Source organism: Lontra canadensis, unplaced genomic scaffold (assembly GCF_010015895.1).
Source record: "Lontra canadensis isolate GAN:19392208 unplaced genomic scaffold, GSC_riverotter_1.0 scaffold61, whole genome shotgun sequence".
Lineage (NCBI taxonomy): Eukaryota > Metazoa > Chordata > Mammalia > Carnivora > Mustelidae > Lontra > Lontra canadensis.
Genome location: NW_022631055.1, coordinates 11645002 through 11670981, shown reverse-complemented (window position 1 = coordinate 11670981; position 25980 = coordinate 11645002). Strand labels below are relative to the sequence as shown.

General features: G+C 36.1%; 1 protein-coding gene across 4 annotated transcripts in view; it reads right to left on the bottom strand.

The window, feature by feature from the left end:
- Positions 1-2298: 2298 nt before the first annotated feature.
- PPM1B (protein phosphatase, Mg2+/Mn2+ dependent 1B) overlaps positions 2299-25980 on the bottom strand; it is an 88884-nt gene continuing 65202 nt past the window's right edge. For 2 of the 4 annotated variants that reach the window (XM_032877966.1, XM_032877969.1), the window contains 3 exons: positions 25762-25873; positions 25324-25381; positions 14585-15658 (listed from right to left, as the gene is read on the bottom strand). In XM_032877966.1, coding sequence (XP_032733857.1) covers positions 15353-15658; positions 25324-25381; positions 25762-25873 — 476 coding nt within the window. In that variant the 3' untranslated portion in view covers positions 14585-15352. Of the gene's footprint in view, positions 2405-3113; positions 3159-11954; positions 13748-14584; positions 15659-25323; positions 25382-25761; positions 25874-25980 lie in introns of those variants that run through there. The other 2 variants (XM_032877967.1, XM_032877968.1) reach the window with 2 other exon arrangements.

The following is a 25980-nucleotide window of genomic DNA, read 5'->3' as shown; positions in this document are numbered from 1 at the left end:
AAAAACAAAGCAAATAGATCTTACATGGCTCCAAAAACATCTCAGAAGGTTAATGAATGTAACACAAGAAAACTTCAGAAGAAATGCAGGTCCTGCAAAGGAGATTAAACAAAACACCACCTACACATGTGTGGGATGGGGGGGAAATTACTCAACAGCAGTAAAAATTGTTAACCTCTGAAGACTCACACCGTATCATGTGGGTGCCAGAAAAGCTAGTCCAACATCTGAACAGTTGACAGATGAAGAGTATTAACTAGAACAAAGGAATGACAGCTCTGCTACTTACAAATGTTTAGCTCTGGGTTTTGTACTTTTAGAAAGACTTAGAAAACCAGAGCTTTTGCAGAAAAGGGTCTTGGATGGCAAAAACAATTAAAGCCATGATGTATGATGAATGAACTGGGAATAGAAAGAGTAAAGGCAGGGAGTCAACACAGTAGCTGCTGTTCAACGTTCGATCTCGAGCTAATAAGACAAATGAAGGGAGGAAACAAAGAACTGACTGGGATGGGTAGAGCTGCCCAAGATGAAAGTAGATTCTGGTTCCTGGAGGGTCAGACCAGAGGCTGCTAAATGGTTTTGTATTTTCTTTTTTCCAATCTTGAGATTCCATAAATATATACTTGAAGATCTGACCAGCTACAAAATGTATTACTCCATTTCTGAAGACCACACAAATGACAATTCTTCAGAACTACTATGTTAAAACTTTTGAGTTGTAGTTAGAACTACAACTCATTCAGAATTTGTTTTTAGCCACTTTTTCTCTCTCAAATGGACATTTCTGTGTGTGTGTGTGTGTTCACCTAGTTTTACTGAGATACAATTGAAATGTGTGTTTTTGATGTGAAATCAGTCTAGAAAATATAAATTTATTTTGCTCATGTTCAAGCAATCAGCACTGTATAAATTTTTCATGGTACACATCACTAGTAATAGTGTAGTACACTGTTACACTGTAATAGGGAATATTCTGTCTTACCTGCTATATTCATGCATGTTCCACCCTGAAAAAAGCAAAACACCCTAAAAAAATCATATATATAATACAAACATGGGTTATTGAAAGGAATTCCTTTTCAAAGACAATTTTACATAGCCAATTTTCTAGATACATTTAATTTATGGTTTTATTTATATAATTTAGGTTACCCCTACCTGGAAATGTTTGGTATAGAATAAACCAATTCGAACTCTGTCTTAAAGGTATGTCTTAGTACACTACACGCAAGCTCTAGATATAACTTCTGCATAGCTGAGATCGCTATATAACTATTTCAACATTCATTCTCAGAGATTATGCAAAACATCAATAAATCCATGGAACACAATAAAGAAATCTGCAACTCCACATACTGCATCATAGAATTATCCAGAGATCAAAACATGAATCTTTTCCTTGGTTCTCCCTAGAAGAAACGATCTACTGTCTTTCAAAAAATTTGCTGTATTACTTCCTAGAATATTTATACCAGTTCTTTGGAAAAGCAGGAATTAAATTTGGCAGCAAGACCAAACATGGATTACTTTTTTATCATTCTTTCTTACCCCTTTCAGTCTTGGGATGGAAATACAATCTCTCAGGAAGGGAATGTACATTGTTGCCATATAATTCTAGTCCTTTACTACTCTATTGTATGTTAACAAATGAAATTGTGATAAAAGGCACAAGAGAGGAGCTCACTTAGGTGACACACCATCAAAAATAAAGTACAGTTTTTTGGCCACTGGGAAAAGTATTTATGAGAAAATGCTTGAGCTGGTTTCTCGTGTAGCCAAGATATCCATTACCTCCTATATTCTTAAACACAAGTCTTTGACATCATCTAAATTAGTTTATAAAAAGTGTCTAAGGGGGTTATTAAGATTTGTATGCACATTGAACAAACTGAAAATTTGTTCAGAATTTTCTGTTGACTGTGGACACTGAACCTCATTTCAGAGAGATCTGGACAGCACAAATACCAGAATCAAAGAAAGATGTTCTTACACAAACATTTAGAAACCCAGTAACTTCTCATTTAAATGGTGCTTTTAGGAGAAAGGAAATAATGAACAGATTAAAGCCTGCTTCTAACCGTGAGAATCCCTGGAATAAAACCAAAATATTCCCCCAAAGCCACAGGTGTTTAATCGCAGGGACAGATTTTTAAAGGTACAGGGGCAGTTTTTCTCTGCCTCCTTTAATGGGCTGTAAGATTACCTGTTCACAGCAGTGTAAATAATACAATTACATAATGTTGGGTTCATTTTGCTTTCAGGTTAAAAAAAAAAAAAAAACACAAAAAAAACACCTTCATGTCCTTGTACTTTTAGGGGCTTGGAAGGTCTGCCAGCCACTGCCTTTCTTGTCACCAGAGCCCTCCACGGGTTTACAAATAGACATGCCCGAGACTGCCATCTGGTGGAAATGATAGAAATTAAAATGATTTTGTTGTAATTAAGTCCGTTGTCTACAAAGTATGAATTAAAAAACATATGGTGGGGGGATGATTCATTCATAACAGCAATAAGAAATATAAAATAATAAGGAATTAACTGAAGAAATGTGTCAAGCATATGGAGAAAACTATAAAACTTTACTGGGGGCATAAAAACACTCATATAGATACAGCATTTTCTTGGAATGGAATTCTTCTCTGCCAAAGATACCAATGACACCCCCCCAAACTAAACTAAACATGTAACAATTCAACATTAACAGGATTTTTATTCTGCAGGGAAATCTTGGCCGAATTAGTCAAAAGTTCACTGAAGGAATAACACTGAGTTTTTGTTCAAATAAAGTAGTAAGGGAGCACTTTCCCTACCAGATGATAATATATATATATTAAAACTATGATACTTACGATGACATACTGATACATAATACAAAGCAATGAAATAGAATGCCCATAAAAATACAAGCATATACAAGAATATATAGTAAAAGGGCATTTTCAAATAAACAAGAAAAGACTGGCTTATGTATTAGCTGGTGTAAAGGGATAATGGAAAATATTACATTAGATTTATGCCACAGAGTAATAGCCCAAAATAAGTTTCACTAGTATTATCTATTTATAACAAAAAAAAGTTGTAAAAGAAATTATATGTAAATATTTACTTACTCAGAATGTGAAAAGATTGTCTATGTATACAACTGAAGGTTGAGACTGTTGAAGAAAATAGTAAAATTCTAAAACTTGTGAAGTTTATTTACTTAAGTAATCTCTACACCCAACGTGCAGCTCAAACACAGGGCCCCAGGATCAAGAGTTCCATGCTCTTCTGAGCCAGCCAGGTGCCCCAAATTCTAAAACTTCTGAATATAAATAACCAAGGGACACTTCTCAAAACTCATCAAATTGAACACCCAAGATTTTTGCAGTTCACTCTATGTAAATTTTACTTCAATTTTCAAAAAAGTAAAGCAAAAAATAAACCCCACTATATTTGACTTCAAATGGCATATGGAGGATAAAAGTGTCATTTTTTAATATTTTTGACCAGAGAACTATCCAATACTCTTCAGAGTTATTTTAGCTCTCATGTCTGCCTTTTCAATCACAGCAGAAAGACTTTATTTTTACTGTAGGAAAAACTGGCACAGAAATAAAGTTACTGTGTAAGAAAAAAGCACAGAAATAAAGTATCATGGCGTAAGATTTTTTTGGGAGGGGAAAAAATCCATGTTACCGAGTTTGCAGTTTTTCAGGAATTAGGTCATTTCTGTATTGTTAGATATCCTTTGTCCTTAGTCCCGTCCCTCAATATCCTTATTTAAAAAGACAAACAATAAATAATAAAATAATTCACAGCTTATTTGAAAGAATGGTTGATGACGTAAATATACAAAGAGCTCTCACAAATCAATGAGTAACTGTATTAGAAAATAAGCAATACACTGAATAGGCTTTAATAAAATATAAAAATCAGCCAAAATGTGAGAAAAACATTGAACAATAAATGTTCAATCTCATTAATAATCAAATAATTGAGAATTAAGTCAAGAAAATATCATAAATTACCATATTTTACCTACCAGTTTGGCAATGCACAATACTTAAAGAAAAAGAAAAGACACATGCATTTTTGTATACCGTTGGGATTATTAATTGGTACCCTCTTCCCAAAAGGCAATTCAGGAACACCAAATTCACCTAGTTTCTGTACTTTTTTAAATTCAAAACTTTATAAAAAATTCAAACATACAGAAAATTACAGAGAAGCATATAAGATATCCTTACCCACCACCCAGATTTAACCAATGTTAACATTTTTGTTTGCTTTTTGGGGGCGGGTTGAGGGATAGAAATAAAGATCTCACTTTGCAATGCTTCTGAATAAATGCTATCCTAAAAATAATTCCTGTGCATGTTTTATATCTATTATTTACTTATAAATTATATATCATATTCCCTCATCCCTCAACTCTGAAGATTCCATTATTTTCTGTGCCACTCTTAATGCATGATTAAGAAAATGATAACTATGAAATTATTTATTTATAAGATTTTATTTGAAAGAGAATGAGCGAGCAAACGAGAGAGCACAAGCAGGGGATGAGGAAGCAGCAGGCTCCCCGCTGAGCTGGGAGCCTGACATGGGCTGGATCCCACGTCCCTGAGATCAGAACCTAAGCTGAAGGCAGACACTTAACTGACTGAACCACCCAGGCACCCTGAAATGATACTTTAATAACACTTAGGATTCTTTTATACCAATTGTTAATACAGTTGGGTTTGGTTTTAAGCAGGTCTTGAACTCAAGATCCTAAGATGAAGAGTCCTACACTCTACCAACTGAGTCAACTGGGTGCCCTGTAACAGGTTAAGAGACTTTTTTTTTTTTTTTTTTAACAAATCTTGTCATTTCTGTTTTGCTTGCACAGTAACTTTGCTTCTGTGTTAAATCCTCTATGATCATTTGGAAGACATTTTAAACAGCATTAGACTTCACACATGGGAGTCCCAACCACAACCCAAGTGCACTCACGAAACTGAAACTGGAATCACTGTTACCAAGCAGGGGCAACTGTGCTTAGCCAACAGCGACTGCAAGATGCCACTGACCTGAGATGCTTCTCAATCGCGAAGAAATTAAAAACATGAAAGAGTGCATTTCGGAATAAATTTTGGCCATGAACGTGGTACCATGACATCCTTCTAGAAGCTGGTATTCCACTCTGCATCATGGTTTTTTTTTTTTTTTTTTATTATTATTAAGAGGGCTTGCTGCCTAAGAAGGAAAAGCCAATAGCAACTGCTGCCGCCAGAGCATGGGACCCTCAGCCCAGCCCCCCCAGCATTTTCACAAAGCACCCCAGGAAAACCTGTTTTGTACTGAAGGGTACTTACTAGTAGGTTGAGTTATACCTCCTGGGAAACACCTGCTTCAAGTCAGGAAAATGGGTCTACAGACAGTCACTTCAACGGCCCAGAAACTGATATACTTATCAGCTCAGCCTGAGACAACGCAAGTTATCGATACTCTTGCCTCAGGGCCCAAAAATTCAGTAACCAAGAAAAATACACAAAAGCAACATTTAAAAGGATCAAAACTAATGTGAAAACCACGACGAACCAAGATCGGGTTTTAAATAAAGACAGAATTGCTTTTGCGTTTGTCTCAGGCTCCAACATAGCAGGCAGGGCTCTGTCGCTGGTCCGGCTGGCTTTACAGGGACAGACGAGAGGTCAGGGACGCTGTGCGGCCACACCAGCTTCACATGTAAATGAGCAACAAGAACAGCCATTTTCATAGGCAGGACAAACAATTTTCAATACTAGGTGCCAAATGGGATGCAGGCTGCTAAGCGCAGAGTGTTGATTATTTGCTGTATTTTTCTTAAAAAGGAACGAAGTTTATGAAAGATGAAGGCAACGTGTACCTGCCAGGTAGGAGCATTTACGAAGCCAGAGTCACTAAAATGGTGTAGTATTTTACAGCGTTAACAAAAACAATAGAACAGAATGGAGAGATGAGAAATGGATGACATATGTTGGAAATTGGTGTGCAACAGGCTGGCAGGATGTTGGCACAATTAGCTAGCAGAATGCAAAAAATTAGATCCCTGACTCCGTACAGTAAACACCAGTAAATTCAAGATGGCTTAAAATTCTAATATATTCTACACTTGAGAGGTAGGATGAAGACTTGAAAACTACTGGAAGAATACATGAACTTGACATGGCAAGGATTCTTTGAACAAGAAAGACAGGAGTACAAACCATATAAGACTGATAAATAAAAAAAAGGCCCCATAAACGAAGTATTAAAAAATAAAAAAGGCTATGTTTTGCAACACATATAAACAAAGGATTAGTATCCAGACTATACATAAAAAACTACAAACAAAAAAAGTGGCAGACCAAAATAAGCAAAGGATATGAGCAATCATTTCAGAGGAAATTCAAATGGCCACGTAGAGAGGTTTGCCTCACGTGGCAACTAGATATACAAATTAAAACAAACTATTTCACAGTCACATAACCAGCAAATTTAAAGTCTGACACTATCAGCATTAACGGAGAATGTAGACAGGTAGAAAAACGGGAATTTCTGTACATTGCTAGTGGAAGTGAAAACTAGTATACCTTTAGTACAATGCATTTGCAATATTAACTTGAAGATATGCATACCTAATAACCTAGTTAATTGTATTTCTAGGCAAAACTAGAAAAAAACTAGTACACGTGCTCAAGGGACACATGCCAGGAAGCCCACTGCATCAGTTTTTTTTAGTAAAGAATTACAGATCATCTAAATATCCCTCAATGGGGAAAATGGTTACATTGTTGTACAGCCATACAAAGGAATATTATACCAGTTTTTGTTTAACCATTAGCTTGTTTTATAGAACAGGGGATGTAGAGGTAATAATGTGAGCAGATAAACTCAAACCCGAGGCTGGGAATAACATCCTTTCCTCCCCATAATACCCCTAGCCAAATTGAAACAAAATGGTTGATGTGTGGGGGAGGGGGTAATGAGATGGCTGACCCCTTGTGGTGGGTGATATCTGCCTCTTGCTGCAACTTCATTCCCCTTCCCCACCTTCTGAATAGGTAAATCTTAACTTTTGGATAGACCACAAATCAAAACCTGTAAATATTATTCATAGCTCAGCCAACATTCTTCTAAGTTTCCTTCCTTGTAACAGAGTTTACGGTTTACTTTCATTCACCAAATCACATATATACTCTCTGAGCCTAGTGATCTTTACACTTTCCAATGTCATTAAACCTTTACTCAAATCAATTCTTAGATGGAATCCCAAGAAATAACATAGAAAAAAAGCAGAACTGCTCCGGAGATTGAAAAACGGTAACCTTGTAGTTATAACATTTTGGGAGTTTGAACTACACGAAAATTCTTAAGACTATGAAGATTATTTTGGAGTATATATAATTTTGAAATGTGAACTCTTCCTGAAATGCTTTTACATTCCTAAAGAACCTGTAATTCCAGGATTAATAAAATCCAGTTACTACAACAGGATCAAAGTTCTAGAACACTGATTGCCAGTCTTACCTAAGATCAGTTTCAATAGCAAATATTAAATATTTAAAATTGCTTAGACGATGCTTACTCATAAGCAAAAATCTCATGAAAATAAACTCCACAGTCCTCTAAATCATGTCACTGTGGAATTCTGCCAAAATAAATTGCACCTCATGTCTTCAAGACTTAATGAGACAAACTCCTCTGCATAATGAGTGCACAAGTGAAAATAAGCACAAATGACCCAGGAGAGGGAAAGAAGGTATGAGACCCCTACATCAAGAGTAATTCTTGGATTGTACTGGTACTCTTCACCTCAAATACATGCCCAAGTATTTTCATTAGAAGTAGATATTATGTAAAATATTAAAGATAAAAAATAGAAAATAAATGGAAAACAGATTTGTTGTACAGATCTAATTATTCAAGAAATCACTATTGCCATTATAAACTAGGGTTATTAGTCAAGGGGAAAAAAATCCCAAAACTTTGACTCCACCCATATTTGAAAGGTATGGTGTTTTGTTTGCCCCTCTAGAGTTGTAGGTGTAAGGGACAGAAGGATAACTAACCTCCTAATACCAAGATCACGTACGCCTCATTCCTGAACTAGAAGAGCAAACCATCACTTACATTTGAACAGGAAACCATGTATTTAGTCAACAGAAGTGTCTGCCAGGTAGAATAAAACCAGGTAGAATAAAACAAAATTAGGGGCAGGAGAGAAGAGACCACAGCCAGGAAAACCAGCAAGAAGAGAACCAGCACCGATGTAGTCACGGCCTGAAAAGAAACTTATTCTTTATTAGTAGCTACCCTGGTTTACTTCTAGACCAAAAGGTAACAAACATAATCCAAAACAATGGGCAAAAATAAACACCTGCTCAGCATTTTCATTAAAGCTTACAGAAAAATTACCAAAATTGAATAGAAAAAAAAAATCTTAAAGCAATTGAATGAACATAGACAATAATGCAAAAGAAATCATCATAATGCCCACCAATTTATTCGCAAAACCAAGTAACTACGAACTGCTTTGAGATAACTTAAATTCTGGTCATAATGACTGTTACATTAGTATTTCACTGTCTTACAAATACAATGGATTTTGTGCATTGTGTTAATATGTGAAAAAAAAATCACAATATGCGATTCCTTATAATTTAGCCACCCAAAACAAACTGTGTTCTAAAATCTTTAACAAATGCTTTCCCTTACTAGTTAAACCAGATTATCTTCAAGACACAAAGGCAACTTAGAAGAGGAAATGTGAATTTGAGAAGTCACTGAAAAATGGGATCTAAATTCAAGACAAGAAAGTATGATTTGGCCAGCAAAAGAAATTCAATGGGCAAGTTCTAGTTAATTTCTGTGATTGAAGCTGAATAAAAACTCAGTTTAACTCCAGCAACATAGATCAATGCTCTGGTTTGACTGTATACTTTCCCACATCCGGAAAACACACACATTTGTCTTCTGATGATCAATTTGTTGTCTGAAAACAAAAACGCCATTCATAACATCAAAATACTTATTTCCTTATTAATGCATGGTCTCATTCAATCAAGTATTTCAGGTAGTTTAGTTTGGAATATAAACTAGTAATGCTCTAATTTCTGACTCAAATGTTGGGCTAATATTATAGAAACATCTCTCCTCAACTGATACCATCTGAAACCTGGTCATTAAAAGACTTTTTTTTTTTAAAGATTTTATTTATTTATTTGTCAGAGAGACAGGCACAGCGAGAGAGGGAACACAAGCAGGGGGAGTGAGAGAGGGAGAAGCAGGCTTCCTGTGGAGCAAGCAGCCCAATGTGGGGCTCAATCCCAGGACGCTGGGACCATGACCCGAGCTGAAGGCAGACGCTTAGCGCTTAACCACGAGCCACCCAGGCGCCCCATTAAAAGACATTTTGAAGACGGACTAGGAAAACAAAACAGAAGACCTCAGAGGGCATGACAGCACCATCTCTTTTCCCCTAGCGAGACTGATTTATTATATGGAAACTTCATCTGAGTTCTAAATTTTGCTACAGTTTCTTATGAAGACCAAGTGCCTAGTCATGTGGCTAGAGAGCCCACCAAGCACTATGAAAAGACATCAAAACCCAACTGAATGCCCCACATATGGGGAAAAAAAAACAAACCAAAACTGACTTAAGGACTTAGGGAGAATTCAGAGTTGCAATCGCTTTTAACTAAATACATTTAAAACAAAAAGCTCAAGTGTCTTAAGTAAATATTTTAATTACCAAGCCTCATAATTGGGCAAGAAAGATGAGACAGAAATTAGGAATTTTTTTTAAATGCCTCTAAGGCAACTTTACTCAACTCTGTTCAATGTTCTGAAAATTGAAAATCTAATAGAAAAACATCAACATAAAAGTCCTGACCCATTTAATGGTCATTAAAAAAAGAAAAGTCCTATCTTTATCTGGCCAACCCCATGTGACATCTCATTTGTGGCAAAATGATTTTATTTCAAATAACACCAACTCACAGTCATTGAAGACATCTTGAAAGACTGAAGTGATCTGAATATATGCAATATGAAAACCAAACTCTTTTGTTAAGCTTAACCTCAAAACAGGAGTTTCCCAAGTTGAAACCCATCATAGGAATTTTCTGACAAAATACCAAATCAAAGATTCCACCTTGTTCGTCTTCCTAAGCAGAACAGTGACCACAGTCACCATCTTCCCCCATCTGAATTTTATGTGAAATCGACATGTTAAGATTCACTTAGTAGAGCACTGTGATGTTTGGAGTCAATGAACACACGACACAGCCATCCCAACGGACAGAGCAGGAACTGTGAAAGTCTGGGGGATGCCACGGAACCTTTCCAGGAGGTCTATGAGATCAGAACTATTTCTAATACTTACTCTTTTTCAACCCACTGATGCTTGCCCTGACTGTGAAAAAGAAATAGGAGGTAAAACTGCAGGTACCTCGGTGGGAATCAACACAGACAACAACTCATTAGCTGCTACTGTATCTTCATGCTGCACTCAGAGAAAAGGAAGGGGGAAAGCCAGTTTCAGGGGACAGTGCCCTCGGCGAGGCAGTAAGAATTTTTATTACACCTCTACCCTGGAGTACGCATCTTTTTTATATCCTAAACGATGACATGCGAAGCACCTGCTTCTACAGCACGCCGGAAGTGTGATGGCTGTCGCTTCTGCTAGTGAGCTGTGCGCTGAACCAGCTGCTTCCAAGGAGCGCCATTTCTACTTGAAAGAAAGACTGACAGACTATGGTGAGTCAGCAGACATTTTCTCGAGAGTAAATGAAGTCAGCCTGTCACTCAAGGAAAATGACTGACAATATTTGGTGCAGAGACAAAAACGTCACCTTTCAAATGAAAATCAGAATTCTGAAAAATCTGTATCCATTGCCATGAGCTTGACAGTTTCCCAATACTTAAAGTATTTTTTCTGATGAGATGTGTTATATTAAGAAAAAAATTTTTAAACACTGCATAATAACATGTCAATATTCAGAAGAACCATGTAATTCAACGAACTTGTATTTTCCAAAAGATCAATCCATGATGTTACCAAATCATGCCCAAGTAGGACATCCATTCAAAACTCCCAACAAGATAGATCAGATGGGTTTTAGTGTAAGAGTACAAAGTGGACGGATAGTTTCAGACTTCACACCGCACCTAACCTTCAAGAAACTACCAGTTCCGAAGTTCTGATCAGGAATCAAATAGAATAGTCGCGATTGCCTAAAACTATTAAAATACTCTCTTCCAAATACACACATTTGTCTGAGGCCAGATTTCTTCATATACTTCCAACAAAGCGCCACATTTGCAACAAAATGAACGCACAATCAGATAGGAGAATCCAGCCCAACATTAAAGGGTCTACAAAAACGAAAACCAGCACACCTTCTCACACTAAATTTTTTAGATTTGGAAAATAATTGTTTTTCAAAAAAACAATGGTACTTATGTTACCAGGCAATGGTTTCATTTTTTAACGAATTAAAGTAGTATGTAAAATTTCTTGGCTTTCATTTCTAATGTGATAAATAACGTAAAGTAAAAACCCATAAAAGCAAAGTTCTTTGGGATCTTTAACCTTTAAAAATATAAACTGAAAAAATATATATATAAATGGGTCCTAAGACTCAAGTATTTGAAAGCAGCTAGACTAGAAAATGCAGATTAGTAAAGACTGAGTTCCATTTTTTTCTTTTGCTAATTCACACATTATTTGTATTTCAAGGGTCACTAAACCACCTGAAAAAGGTTTTTTGAAAGCAGGGGGGTTTGGAGTGAAGAGGGGGTTAATTAGTACTGTCTTATATAGTTTCATTAATTCCTCTTTGGAATTACGATTCACCTACATGGTTTTGTATGAAAAATTTCACAATAAATATCCCAACTATGTAAAATGTTTAAAAATTACATTCAAGACTGGATTTTACTTTTAAAAACATACCAAATAGTAATATGTCACGCTGTTTTTATCAATTCTTTATTTAGGTAACAAGTTGGTTATGTTCACTGCATTGTATGAAACATCACAATATCATACTGGAAAGGTACTATCAGTACAGGGTTGGATCAGAGTGGACAGTATGAACAATAAACCATTTTGCATTCTTCATTCCCTATCTTTTTACAACTCCCCGAACCCAGTAAAGGGACAGATAGCTTTTAACATCATCATGTAAAGCACTTTAACTTACAAGGCTAAAATCTAAAGAATAAATAAAATATATTGTGGCAATAATTCCTTTTAGACCAAAAATCAGGTGCACAATAAATCAAATGATCAGGAAAGCTGTCTGTATTCAAATGTGTGGCTCTCCAGAAACAGCTTCAGGAAAATGTTACAGAACATATCATGAATTCCATTTCACACAGGACCAGATGATGACTCATTTTTAACTACACACAAGGGCAATTACATCCTGCTGAAACACAATTTAAACATATAGGAAGATGTTTACAAAGCATCCACAACATGTAAACCATGTACAAATGGATACATTCATTGCTTCTCCTACCCCAATAGCTTCTTTTCGATAAATATTTTACTCTTCATGTTCAGCATTCATTGGATTTACTACATGCAAAACTCAAAAAGAATTCAAGAATTCAAGGTTATTGTAAAAATAGAATTAAAATAATAATCTTCAAGTACCTTATGTGACAGCCACTCTGTACCGTGCCCAATGTTATAAAATGAAAGGTTACTGAACCCATGAAAATATCTCTGTAATATTTCCTTAGATCTAAAATAGATAATTTTAAATGTATTTATAGTCATTTCAATGTGATATTCTGAGCTTTTAAAATAACGTAAACAATTAAAAATTATACCAAATTACACACAAAACTTGTATCTTAAAAGCTGAAAAATTAAAACTATAGAAACCCACATGTAAAACAAAATCACAATTTACATTATAAAGGCAAATCTCATCATTTAAAAAAATTTGCAGCAGTGAGATGTCAAAGCAAATTATAAATAGCCATAAATTAATCCATTTGGTTTCAAAAGATTTGCTAGTGAGAGCTGAAGGATGTAGTAGGTACATGCATAAAATTTGTAAGGGTTTATAATATTATTGCCAAATACACTTTATCTTGAAAAGCAGGCAATGTTACAATTTGGACATTATTGGAGAACCCAGTTTGGTAATACAGGTAAAATTAGAAAAAAAATTAAATAACAATTAATAATAAATATATGTCCTATAGTAAATTGCTCAAAGGAAATTTCAAGCCACAGAGCTGCAAAAGGCTTCCAACTTGGTGAACTGAGAAAGAAACATCCCATACAATTCTTTACTCTTACATGCTTATATGTTGTGTGTCTTGTCTAAAAAACAAAAAAACAAAAACAAAAACATAATGTATCTTCAGAGTACGGCTAACTATATTCCCATGCACCTCAGGCAGAGTTTGTTATTTGTGGTGAAATAACTCCGTTGGTTCCTAGGGCCCAAAGTTCAAATACAGATGTAACCAGTATGCCTGAGGTCGGCAAAAAATACTGTAGAACAGGCAATGCTACAAGTGGCAATTATTAGAAAACACAAATATGAACAAATGATGGGAAATGCTAATGATTTTCTGCTCATATCACAAAACGGTGGGAATCCACAAGAATATTTTTCCCTTGTATTGAAGAAAATTGTGATTAAAAGTTTTTTTTTCCCCCAATTTTCAGAATCAAAAGCATTTTAGAAGGTTTATAAGGCTACCATGGGTCTTCTAGATCTCCAGCACCCTACAGGAAGAGAAAAGGAAGAATATTATTATTATTTACCTCTACCACTGCCAGGCTGGATTGAATTTCAAAAGAAAACAAAATCAGATGAACAAATTACCTTCCTTTCTCTGTATGAAAAGGCACTTTTACAGAGAGGTGTGGGTAGCGTATACTGTGTGTATACACATGGATCTATCTAATACAGATAGGTAAGTGGTTGGGGTTTTTTTCCTTCCCTCTCCACCATTGCCTTCCTCTTTCTCAAATCACTTAAAAATATTCTGGCATTGGAAAAATAGATCAAAAACATCAGCTACATCCGAAGATCCAAAGTTTCAACTTAAGGCACCGGAAGCAAGTTTAGATACATGATAAATAAAAACATGACAAAGAAAAGTTATATGTTCTACTTTCACAAAATTCTTGTTTTAAGAAATACTTTCCCATGTGACTGATAGCCACCTGCATCTTAAAAACCTATCTTAACAAAAGCAAAATTCGTGTCTGCCACTATTTAAAATACCCTGTAATTCTTGCATTTCTTAGTATCTGATGAAAGCAAAGAGGACAGTCTCACATTCTTTAAAACGCTCATCATGACAACTCAGACATGTCTATGTGTGTCCATACTGGCCAAAAATTAATATTCTGTATCACAAAAAGGGGATAAGAAACAGAATGGATTTGAGTAAGCAAGACTTCTCAAAATGTTTTCTTTTCATCAATGACAAAAGCCAAGCCAAAAGTTCTCTAAATTTTCTAACAGTACAAAAGAATTTCTACGAGGTATTTTTCCAATATACCAAGCCTGATTATTTAAAAATTTTTTTAATTTAAAAATAAGTACAACATGCATAGATTATTCCATATCACATGCTTTATTTGGACTTGAACACTTATAATTTCATTCTAAACACTTGGTTGACATACATTTTGATGTATGTAGTTAGGCTATACAGAATATACAAACCAAAGCTGCATCAATAATACATAGGTTTTTCAAAAATTAGGTTTCAATAAAGAATACAGAGAAAGGAAAAACAACCACACATCCAACAGCTCAGAACGTCTAAAAATAAAACTACAGAGATGTAAAATATAAACAAGTCAAAGAACACACAAATTATCATCCTTGGGGGGAAAAAAAATTACAGGCCAGAATATGCCATTCTTTGAAGAACTAAAATCGCTAAAGAAAACACAAATTTATTACAAAGCTAACTATGAGTGTACTGATATGTAAAATAATGTGAAGCAGTAGAATTCTACAATTACAAGCTTTTCCACAATATAATGTCATCTTGCTTATCAGTAAGTAATCTCTAATCCTATCTAGTATGAAGTTAACTACTGATCTGAATAACTAGTAGCCTCATTTCTGGCATACAATATGAAATGACATATAATTTTATTGAATTCAAAGTACTATAAATAGCCCATTTTAAACTATCTGATAAAGGTGTATGCAAAGGCCTTCTTAAAAAAAAACAAGGCTATATGAGTGTAATAAAACTAGTTTACCAAGATTCAAATAACAAAACAGTTCTATAAATGCATACATTATACTTCCTAAGTAAAAACCAGCAAATCAAAAGATCACAAAAATATTACCACGAAGTCAAGTCATATTTGTTCACCACTCATCTTTGTCCCTGCATCTTCATTATAGCTGTCTAATTCAGCAAGAGCACTGTTTGATTCAGTACGGCTTGCCTGCATTGTCACTGGGCTTCCAGCATCACTGTTCGAAGAAGTAGCTGTGGCCGCTGGGTCAGCAGGGCTTTCTTCTCCCTCTACTTTAGCTAGCCTGTAACTAGTCAGCATCTCCTCCAGAAGTTGTCGGTAGTTTCCCCTATGATTAATTCTCATTTGCCTGAGAGCTTCCACCAATTTTCCCTGTGATCCACTTTCCTCTGCTTCCTCGGAGGCCTTTTTTTAAGATTCAAGACCCCAGTGTCAGTAGACAAACTAGGATATCACATGTATTTCATAACATCATCACAGCAAAACACTCATTTCTCTACCACGAGTCAGAGAGTCTAAGCATGAGAACATTCATTAAATAAGTATCAAGTCTTACTTGTGTCAATAAAATTTCCACTTGAAATATCAAGTTAATTTCAGCAAATTACCATGAGCTAGTTTACATCTTATTCACACTGGCGTTTGAAGCTTCCTCTGAAATTTACTCGGCTATTAGAATTCAACAGCAACACAAGCATTTCCTAAAACTGACTTGCTTAACAGAAAAAAACAGTAATTGGCTAGAATGATTTAGTACAAAAGGAAATTAGTGTTTAAAGCAATAGGAGAGGACAGAAAAGCAGGCCATTAGAACATTAGTTTCTTCATCACTGCTGCTAAATAATAGGTAAGGAGAGGAGGTACAAAATGTTAAACTATATAAATTTCGACTGCATTTTCGGGAAATTCTAATGCTGTTGTGGGTGAAAATTTAATTTCCTCTTTGATCTTACGTATTTTAATAAAAACATTTCTAGATCAAAATAAACTATTTTAAATCTAATAATAAGATATGAACAGGAAACTCACTCCTTCTATGTTTTATTAAATTTTGGAAAACTTGTAGGTTTCTACAACAGCAGCTACTTAACCTTGTTAGCAGGACAAGCTCTAACATGGAAGGTGATCACAGTTAAGAGTTAAGCTGATGGTCTAAATGCAAGACAACCTTACACTGTGTGCCTCCTGATGTGATGAATTAGGGATGCAGAACCACGTCCTATGTTCTCGCCTAAAAATGTTTAATATAAATCTAATAAAGTGAATTCCCAATTTACAGGAAAACAGGGAATAGAGGATCGCATTAAAGGACACCACAAGAAAACAATCATATGATCCAGAATGTAGGACATCCTGTTCAAAGTTGGCTCAGAGTCTTCTTTCTCAGTGGCAAGGGGAAAAAAAAAAGTGGGGGCTTATTACAGACATTATTAATATGCTTGACTGGTAACAGCCTGAGACCATCTTTCAAAATAACTATTATCACAGACACGCTAGAGACAAGTGGGAAAATCGGGACTTGATACTAGATGATAATCTTAATTTTCATTGGTATGATTAATAGTATTATGGTCATGCAGAAAGACGTCCTCACTTTTTTTCTCCTTTCTCAAGTAAACTCTACACCCAACGTGGGGCTTGAACTCATGACCCCAGGATCAGGAGTCGCACACTTTACCAACTGAGCCAGCCAGGCGCCCTGAAATGTTCTCATTTTTAAGAGCGGCATGCCAAAATGATGCCTGCAATTTGCTGTCAAAAGGTTCAGTGGAAAAAAAAGGGAAAAAAAAAGTAGTGTACACACACACACACACACACACACACACACAGCAAAGACGGTAAAATGTAAACTGTTGAATCTAGGGAGAAGGTGGATCATTTCAATTTTGCTAGCTATTTGGAAGTCTTCATAAAAATGGTGGGAAAATAAAACTCAAAAAAGAGGTTACTGATACAGATGATCTGACAGAAACTCTTAACCATCTCTGGAGACTGTTACCCTACAGTTCGGCAACAAAGACACAAAGAGAACACAGATATAACCACATAAAACATGGCAATGTTATGAGGAAAATGAGAACATCTGAACGCTTTAGGGAGGAAAAAAAAAGTGCCCTTATGGCAAAAAGCAAGATATGACACTGTCTGTAGATATGTTTTATGTGTATGCATAGGTCTATGTATCCACTGGTTTTAGGATATTTTTTTTTAAAGACTTATTTATTTATTTATTTGACAGACAGAGATCACAAGTAGGCAGAGAGGCAGACAGAGAGAGAGGGGGAAGCAGGCTCCCCGCCGAGCTGAGAGCCTGATGCGGGGCACGATCCCAGGACCCTGGGATCACGACCTGAGCCGAAGGCAGAGGCTTTAACCTGCTGAGCCACTCAAGCACCCCAGGATATTGTTTTTTTAAGATTTTATTTATTTGACAGAGAGACAGAGGTCACAAGTAGGCAGAGAGGCAGGCAGAGGGGTTGGGGGGAAGCAGGCTCTCTGATGCGGGGCTCGATCCCAGGACCCTGAGATCATGACCTGAGCTGAAGACAGAGGCTTTAACCTACTGAGCCACCCAGGCACCCTGGTTTTAGGATATTATCCATAAAATGTCTGTGGGGAAAGGAAATATAGCCATATACAATTAATCATAATGGGCAGTGAAGTTACATTTATTTTGAGTTCTCCAATTTTCTACCTCATGTATACTAATTGTAAAATGACTTCTCTTTCATTTTAAAAAATTTTAAAGTATGGATTATGTATTTATTTAAAGTTTTATTTATTTATTTATTTGACAGAGAGAGCAAGAGCAAGCACATGTAGGGGGAGCAGTGGGCAGAGGGAGAAGCAGCAGCAGGCTCCTTACTGAGCAGGGAGCCTGATGAGGTGCTCGATCCCAGGACCCTGGGATCATTACCTGAGCCGAAGGCAGATGCTTAACAACTGAGCCACCCTGGCGCCCCAAGTTTTTATTTATTTAAGTAATCTTCACACCCAACGTGGGGCTCAAACTCAAACTCACAAATGCTCTTCTGACTGAGCCAGCCAGGTGCACCAAATAACTTTTTTTTTTTTTTTTTTACAAATTTTTGCAAAATTTGTCATATTGGGAGAACATAATAAAAGGCACTGTTAAGATTTTTCTTACTTTTTCTCCCTTACCTCTCCTTCTGTGCTAAATAAACATGTTTCTCCAAATAAAGTTTCTCATTTGTATCTATTCAGGAAAGGTTAAGATTGAGCAACAAAGTGAATGCTCTGCTAATCATAAACCTTATTCATCTTTAATCAGGTTTTCCAAACGGCAATTTTCTACTTGATGGTATATCACAAAAGACTTTTAACAGATGGCATAAAGACTCCTCCACCTCACATCCTGCCCCCAAAAAACTCAAACCGACAACTCCCTTTTTATTAAAAAATACTTCTAAGGACACTGAAACAATTCTGAAGTGATTATCAACCCTCATTTAATACCAGGATTGCCTGTGGAGCTTAGAAGATTAAACAGATACAAAATGGGGCACCTGGGCTGCTCAGTCTGTCAAGCATCTGGCTCTTGATCTGGGCTCAGGTCATGATCTTAGGGTCATGAGATCGAGCCCCATAATGGGGTTCTTTGCTAAATGGGGAATCTGCTTGTCCCTCTCCCTCTCCTCCTCCCCCTGCTCACACTCTTTCTCCCTCTCTCTCCGAAATAAATAAATGAATAAAACCTTTAAAAAAATCATATAGGTACTAAAAGTTCTATCATTCTATACTCAGATGCATTGGGTTGGAGTGAGTTTTTTAAAGCCTGATAGTAGAACCTCCAATACAGGTTCTACTTACTTGAACTTATTGATAAAAAGGTTGTGATTTGGTTGTATTTCAATTTTGGTGGCTTCTAAAGATAAAGCGCCACTCACTCTCTGACACTTATTATTACAGTAAGCATCTATGCTTCTGTGAATTTTGTAGTAGTGATAGTTGGGGAGGAGTAGTTGCTTTAAAAAAAAAAACAACAAACTTTTAATTAAAACCAAACCTGTAAATCAAACTGGGATAAATTTACAATGGCTGGCATCACAGAGCCACTGAACTGAAAAGAACTTAACCTCATGACCACATTTAAAAGTCATTTTATCTCAAAGCAAATTACATTTCCCTATTGTGATGGGTAAAAGATGGATGGGTGAGACCTCCTCCCTAGCCATTTCACTTGACTCTTCAAAATACTGTTCTACTGCTCTCTTATGGATTTTCATTAGTATCAAAAAAGGAACCACTGTTCAGCTGCATTTTTTGTTTTCACCTGAACTCCTGTATACGCCACATCATGTTTACACATCTATTACAGCAATTAATTCCACCTTGCTACTGTTCATAAGTCTTTCCAATTAGACTGTAAACTCTTTAAGATAAACAGAACTTCACATTCCTTTCTGTATCCTCCCTACCCCCTTAGGGAAGGAAAATTAATGTTTGTGCTTAGAACTTGGTGGACATGATCTCATTTAATCCTCACAGGTATCCTACATAATAGGTACCACAACCCTAATTTTTGTAAGTGAAGAAATTTATAGGCTCAGAGAGATTTAAGTTGTCAGGGTGACAATGCTAGTAGTGAGTGACACAGCTCCAATTTCTGTACTGGTGTAATTAACATTAATATCCCTCTGAATGTTCTTCTGAATACATTATGGTAAGTAACATAGTAAGCGCCCCACATAAACAGACACTTACTAAAGAAATAGTGCTTAAAATTATTGAAGTGGACCACAAATTATTTCATATTCAAATCTACAATGTATTTCCTTGATAAAGACTAATGAAACTAAAAGACAAAAAAGTCATATTAGATTGGATCGTTAAAACTATTCTGCAGGGCGCCTGGGTGGCTCAGTGTGTTAAGCCGCTGCCTTCTGCTCAGGTCATGATCTCAGGTTCCTGGGATCGAGTCCCGAATCGGGCTCTCTGCTCAGCAGGGAGCCTGCTTCCCTCTCTCTCTCTCTCTGCCTGCCTCTGTGTCTATTTGTGATCTCTCTCTGTCAAATAAATAAATAAAATCTTTAAAAAAAAAAAAACAAACTATTCTGCAAAATAAACTGAAGGCAATTATGGAGATGAGTATATGAAACTTTTCCCTCTGTTTCAATTTTCAAGGTGTCACTGTCAGTTTAAAAGAATCAAATCTCTCATGAAAATACTGCTTTATCCCAAATAATACATAGGAATAGAGATCAATCAGACAGCAAACAGAAGGGGAAAATAAATTAAGAACATTTAAAAGATAAATTTAGCTAATATTTACATGCAGCATGTTTTAATGCAGTTGCCATAAGCAAAACGCTTCAAATAATTAACAATGGAGAAACTCGTAAAGAATGCTAATATAAATATTTACAGTGTTTTTTGTGGCATCCTATCTTCTGCTTGTTAGCTTAAAGTAATTTTTAGAGCTGAAAATCCTCAAATAATGTGTTCATGAGATACAATTAACAGTGACCAAGGAAGAATCTAATTAGCTGTTATTTGCTAGGTTCACATAACATTTAGTGAATTTGAAATAATTTTAAAAAGTCATTTAGCGGGTCAAGACCACATAGCTAAGAGAAGTGGTAGGCTATACCATCCCTAAAAATAGACTAAAGTTTAGTATATTTTCAAACAGTATTGATTGTCTCCATAAAAATGGAGAAGCTCTGACAAGTGAAAAAGAAACAGTTTACCAAAAAAACCTAGTATTCACATAGTCCTGAAACTGTAACAGAAAAATGTAAAAGTAGCTATGTTTGTAACTGATCTATTTGAAATTAACGAAATAAAAAGACTGTATATAAAACTTAATGTGAAAAGGGAATACGGAGACTCTCTATGGCTTTTGTCCTCTCTTTCCTCCCTTCTTAAAAATCCAAATGCCTTAAAAAGATTTTGGATTAAGATAAAAATGTGTATTATCTAAATGAAAAACAACTGATTAAAAAAAACTGGACTTGACTGCTTAGTTTCAAAAACTTTATGAAATACTCCTCATCAAAACCAGAATATCTTAACACTATTAAAGAGATTCACGAAAGAATAGGAAATGACATTTCGCAGATAGAGAGGTGGGGTATAGACATACATGTAATCTCTAAATAACTTAGGCAATATTAGAAAGGTGTAAAGAGAACAGTTTTTGGAGTTCCCCTGACTTAGATTAAAATTCTGGTTGTACAATTTGTTTAGCTTTGCAACCTACGCAAACGACTTCCTCTCACTGACTCTTAGTCCTACCTATAAAAATGAGGGTGTTGAGGACATCACCTATGACTTTATAATCCAACAGCTGGTAACTATGAGTCCCCCTTTACCCTTGAAATCAGCAACATATATGGCTACCTGATTAGCAGTATATTTTTAAAGATCAGAATCTAAATCAGTGAAACAGTTTTGGGTGGGTTTTTGGCGGGGGTGGGTTGGTTTGGTTTGGTTTCGTACTCTTTACACCTAACATGGGGCTTGAACTCACAACCCCTAGATCAAGAGCTGCATGCTCTACCGACAAAACCAGCTAAGTGCTCCCAACCTGGCACTTTAGAAGTAAAGGGCTGTGACCTCAGAGCCTTGCGAAATGTAAGAACATCTTAGAGCAAAATGCAGTTTTATTTTTTCTGGTCCTGTAGGTGATTATTCTCTTGGCGTCACAGACTCCTTGGGAGGAACTGATGAAAACCACACACATACTATACTTTGTGTTAAAAACTGCGTACGTCCACAAACACATTTTCAAAACCTTTCTGGGGATTCACAAACCACCTAAGTATCCTAGCTAGACTCTTTTTCCAAAGATTTTAACAGTTGGGAAAATGTCAATATTGCCTGCATTAAGAAGTCTGAACGTACTCCAAAAGGCTGAAAAAACAAATGTGGTTGGTAAACAACTTCAGAAGACTCCCCTAAATAGTGAGCTTTCTGAATTATACTTTGGATGTGTTAGTTTCTGACTTATAGGGGCACCTGGGTGGCTCAGCTGGTTAAGCATCTTGTTCTTATCTCAGGTCATAATCCCAGGGTTGTGGGATCGAGCCGCGTGTGGGGTACCATGCTGAGCATTGAGGCTGCCTGGGATTCTCTCTCTTTCCCTCTTCCTTCGACCCCCCCCAATCCTGCATGCACGCTCGCTCTTTCTCTCTAAAATAAAATAAATAAATAAATAATTTTTTTTAAAAAGGCACATTATAAAAACAAATTTTGGCTTATATTCCACTTGGCTTTTTGAAATACGTTATCCAAAAGATTTTCTTTCAATGTAAGAAAAGTAAATGAATCCCTTTATCTAATGGTATCACCTACAGGCATTCACAGCAGGATAATTCTATCTCTGACATAAAGCAGACATTTTAGGAATCTAAATACATCTTGGATTAACTCTAGCATTCTTTTTTCTTTTTTTTAAAAACTGTACAAAAATTTTATTTTTGTTATTTAAAAAATCTCCAACTGTCAGCTCTGCCACTGCACTTCCTGGTCACGTCTTCCACAACACGGCACTGATCTAAGCCGAGAAACATGTTCAGAACACATTCGAGCCTAATGCACTGTCATAGAAGCACAAGATAAAAGCTAAGAATTCAATTAAATACCTATAATTACTTCATTTTTTTCTGCTTCTTTGTGTTTTAGAGTACATTTCTACTAGTGCACATTTAGTATATTTCTGCTTCTACTACGGGAATTCAAATTTTTTCTAAGGTTGTGATTATTCTGAAAGGCTAAAATAGTATTTCCCCACATAGTAGTATGAGCTGCAATAAGTTTGTGCAGTAAATTGGGAAGTTTGATCTTGGCAATTATTTCACTAGTTGACTGCCAGCGTCTCTTTAATCTAACACTGCACATGTTTCTAACAGATTAAAACACCACAGATACTCCTCTGAGTCTACTATCCTTCTGCTCCAAACATACAGTGGCTCCTCACTATCAAATGTAAAGTTCAAAAGGCCTCTCCAATCTCTCCAAAAATACTTCCTGCATCCTAAATTCTTATTTCTCGCCATAGCAGTTCTCTCCCTGCTCCAGACAAAATGAGGTCCTTTCTTTAAAGATAACTCCTACTTTGTTCCTGCCTCTCCCATCCACTTGAGCTATCATCCTCCTCATTTCATTTCTGTCACTCTGATAATTCTTCCCATCTCTTTTCTCTGAAACTTGGACCTTCCCAGCAATCACTGTGCAATTCACAAGGCAATTAATCACATCCTGTCTTTTATTATTTCTTTCTAACTTGTGTGTTTATCCCTCCATGGCAAGATGCACTGATGGTAGGGATGGGACCATGCCTGATGCTCTTCTACAGGATCTCGTCCCTACGTCAATTCACAACATGTGGCAGCCTGTCTGTGTTTGATCTGCTGAGGTTACCAGAAAGCTTGTATAGAAAGGTAGTAAGTATGCATCTCCTTAACTAACAGAATCATGTAATAATCCTATCCAAGGCCAGCATTTTTATCCTGAGCATTCCTCTTCTGTTTCATGACTCTGTTGTTTATTTATTCACTGTTTAGAGAGCTACTGTGTATAATATTTTTATATTTTTTAAAAAGTTTAAAACATTAACCTAAACATTAATTTAGGGGTGTGAAATAATTTTTAAAATTGTATCTGGAGTAAGAGCAGTCAACTTTCTTAAGGGACCTTGAAGAGATTTGGCAAGGCATAATGAGAATTTTTCAGGATTACACACCAGGATTATATTTCCAAGCACATGAGGAAACATGGGCACTTAAATGGTAATGGTTAGTAATGATCAATAACTACCATCTGAGGGCTTTTTTCTTCTAACCATGATTCTGGATGCTGTGTGGAACCTAGGATCAGTCTCCCTTCACTCCACACCAGCCAACTACCATGGGCTTTTCAATTGTGTCAACAATTTGTCCTTGTTTGCCTGATTTAGGGTTCTCTCTAAATGTAACACATGACTTATCTTTACTTTTAAATGAATTTTCACAGCTTTAGGTACAAGTCTTAATACTTTGAGGGACCGGACACAAAAGAAAGACTCAGAACCACTGCTCGAGACTAAGACATAAAGCCTCCTATTAGCAATATACAGTATTACTTTTATTCTACTCACTGAAACGTATAAATTGCAAATTTTTTCTTTTTTTGCAAGCATACTTTTATTGCTGAGAATAAAGAAATGCTAGGATATTGCTGTGCAACTTGCAAAATGGCTCAACTGAGAGGATACCTCATTTCTACCAGTGGTTGATGTCTCTCTTAAGACCTGCCCCCAAGGAGCTGGAGATTTGGAGATTGAGTCTATTTCTTCTCAGTGAGTTTAATTACTAACTTTGGCTCCCTTCAATCTTTCAAACATGTATGTTAAAAATTAAGTTATTCATTTATAGATGTCCAAAACCTTCAAAACCCTATAAGGAAATACTTATTTGAATTACTGACCCTGAAATGTAGGGAAATTAAAAATTAAAAAAAGAAGGCACTGTTTTGTCTCCTGGTAGAAGTACTAAGAAAAAAAAAAAAGAGGTGCAGCTGATAGCTCACTGGTATTTCCAAGGAAGGTAAAGGGATAGAGTTTTGCTCTGAGGAAGCACAGCAGGTTACAACAAAAAATGGTTATCTCAGTTCAAGACAAAATACCTACAAGTGGCAACGTTAAGGTTAAGAAAGAAATTACCCTCAGGTATTCGACTGAGCACAGAGTGGGCACTGAAAGGTCTTTAATAGCCCATTTCTCTATCATTAAGTGCTAGTGATGGTAGCAGGCTGCTGAAGGAGAAAAGGAGATGTTCAAAAGCATGTTCTTCACCTCAAAATTAAGATTTAAGGGAGAAGCAGAAGGAAAGGCAGACGTACAGGGGGAAAGTAAGTACAGCCCAACAAAAAGGTACTTGATGCCCATTAAGTGACAACAAACTTAACTACAAAACAGAACTGTATCTCTACCGCCATTTCTAGACAGTTCCTTAAACTGACTCCTTAACATGAAACATACTAATAGCTATAGATTTCATTATGTGAATGTATTATAACTAGTATTCACATCATAAAATTATTTTAAGTGCTTAAGAAATAAAACTTACCCCATCACTTTCTCGATGTGGATTCAGCCTACTATAAACAGCTTCAATAACATTGCGCCTGAAATAAATTATGCATTAGTTTTATTAAATTACATACAATTACCAAGCTTCTGAGTATTTAAAATACTTTATCCTCAAAAATTAACTGTCATGCTAAATGTTTGCCAAGAACATAGTTTCTACATTTCACTTAGAATTTGATTCAGCACAAGCCATTTGTTCTCATTTATAAAGGAAAGAAGGGCCTTCACCTTTAAATCACATAATAAATTATTCCCTTCAAAAAAAAAATCCCTTTGGATGAAATTTTAAAGTTCTTCTCTACTATAAGAACCATCAACTCATCTCATCTTTTGATAATTGATATACTTCTTCTCTAAAATTACTTAATTACTAATTATAAAGGAACTCAAAATTAGTTCTTTTTGTTCTACTTACTTGCCAGCGAGACCTCCCCCAGGAGGCAAATTTGGGATATTTTCTGCAGACAAGATGCGCATGACATGGGCAAGATCAGGCATTCCTTCCTCACCAGACTTCTCCATAATTTCTGCAGGTTTTTAAAAAGAATTCCTCAATTAATGTGTTTACTCAAGATTCAGAGACAGGGGGACGCCTGGGTGGCTCAGTTGGTTAAGCAGCTGCCTTCGGCTCAGG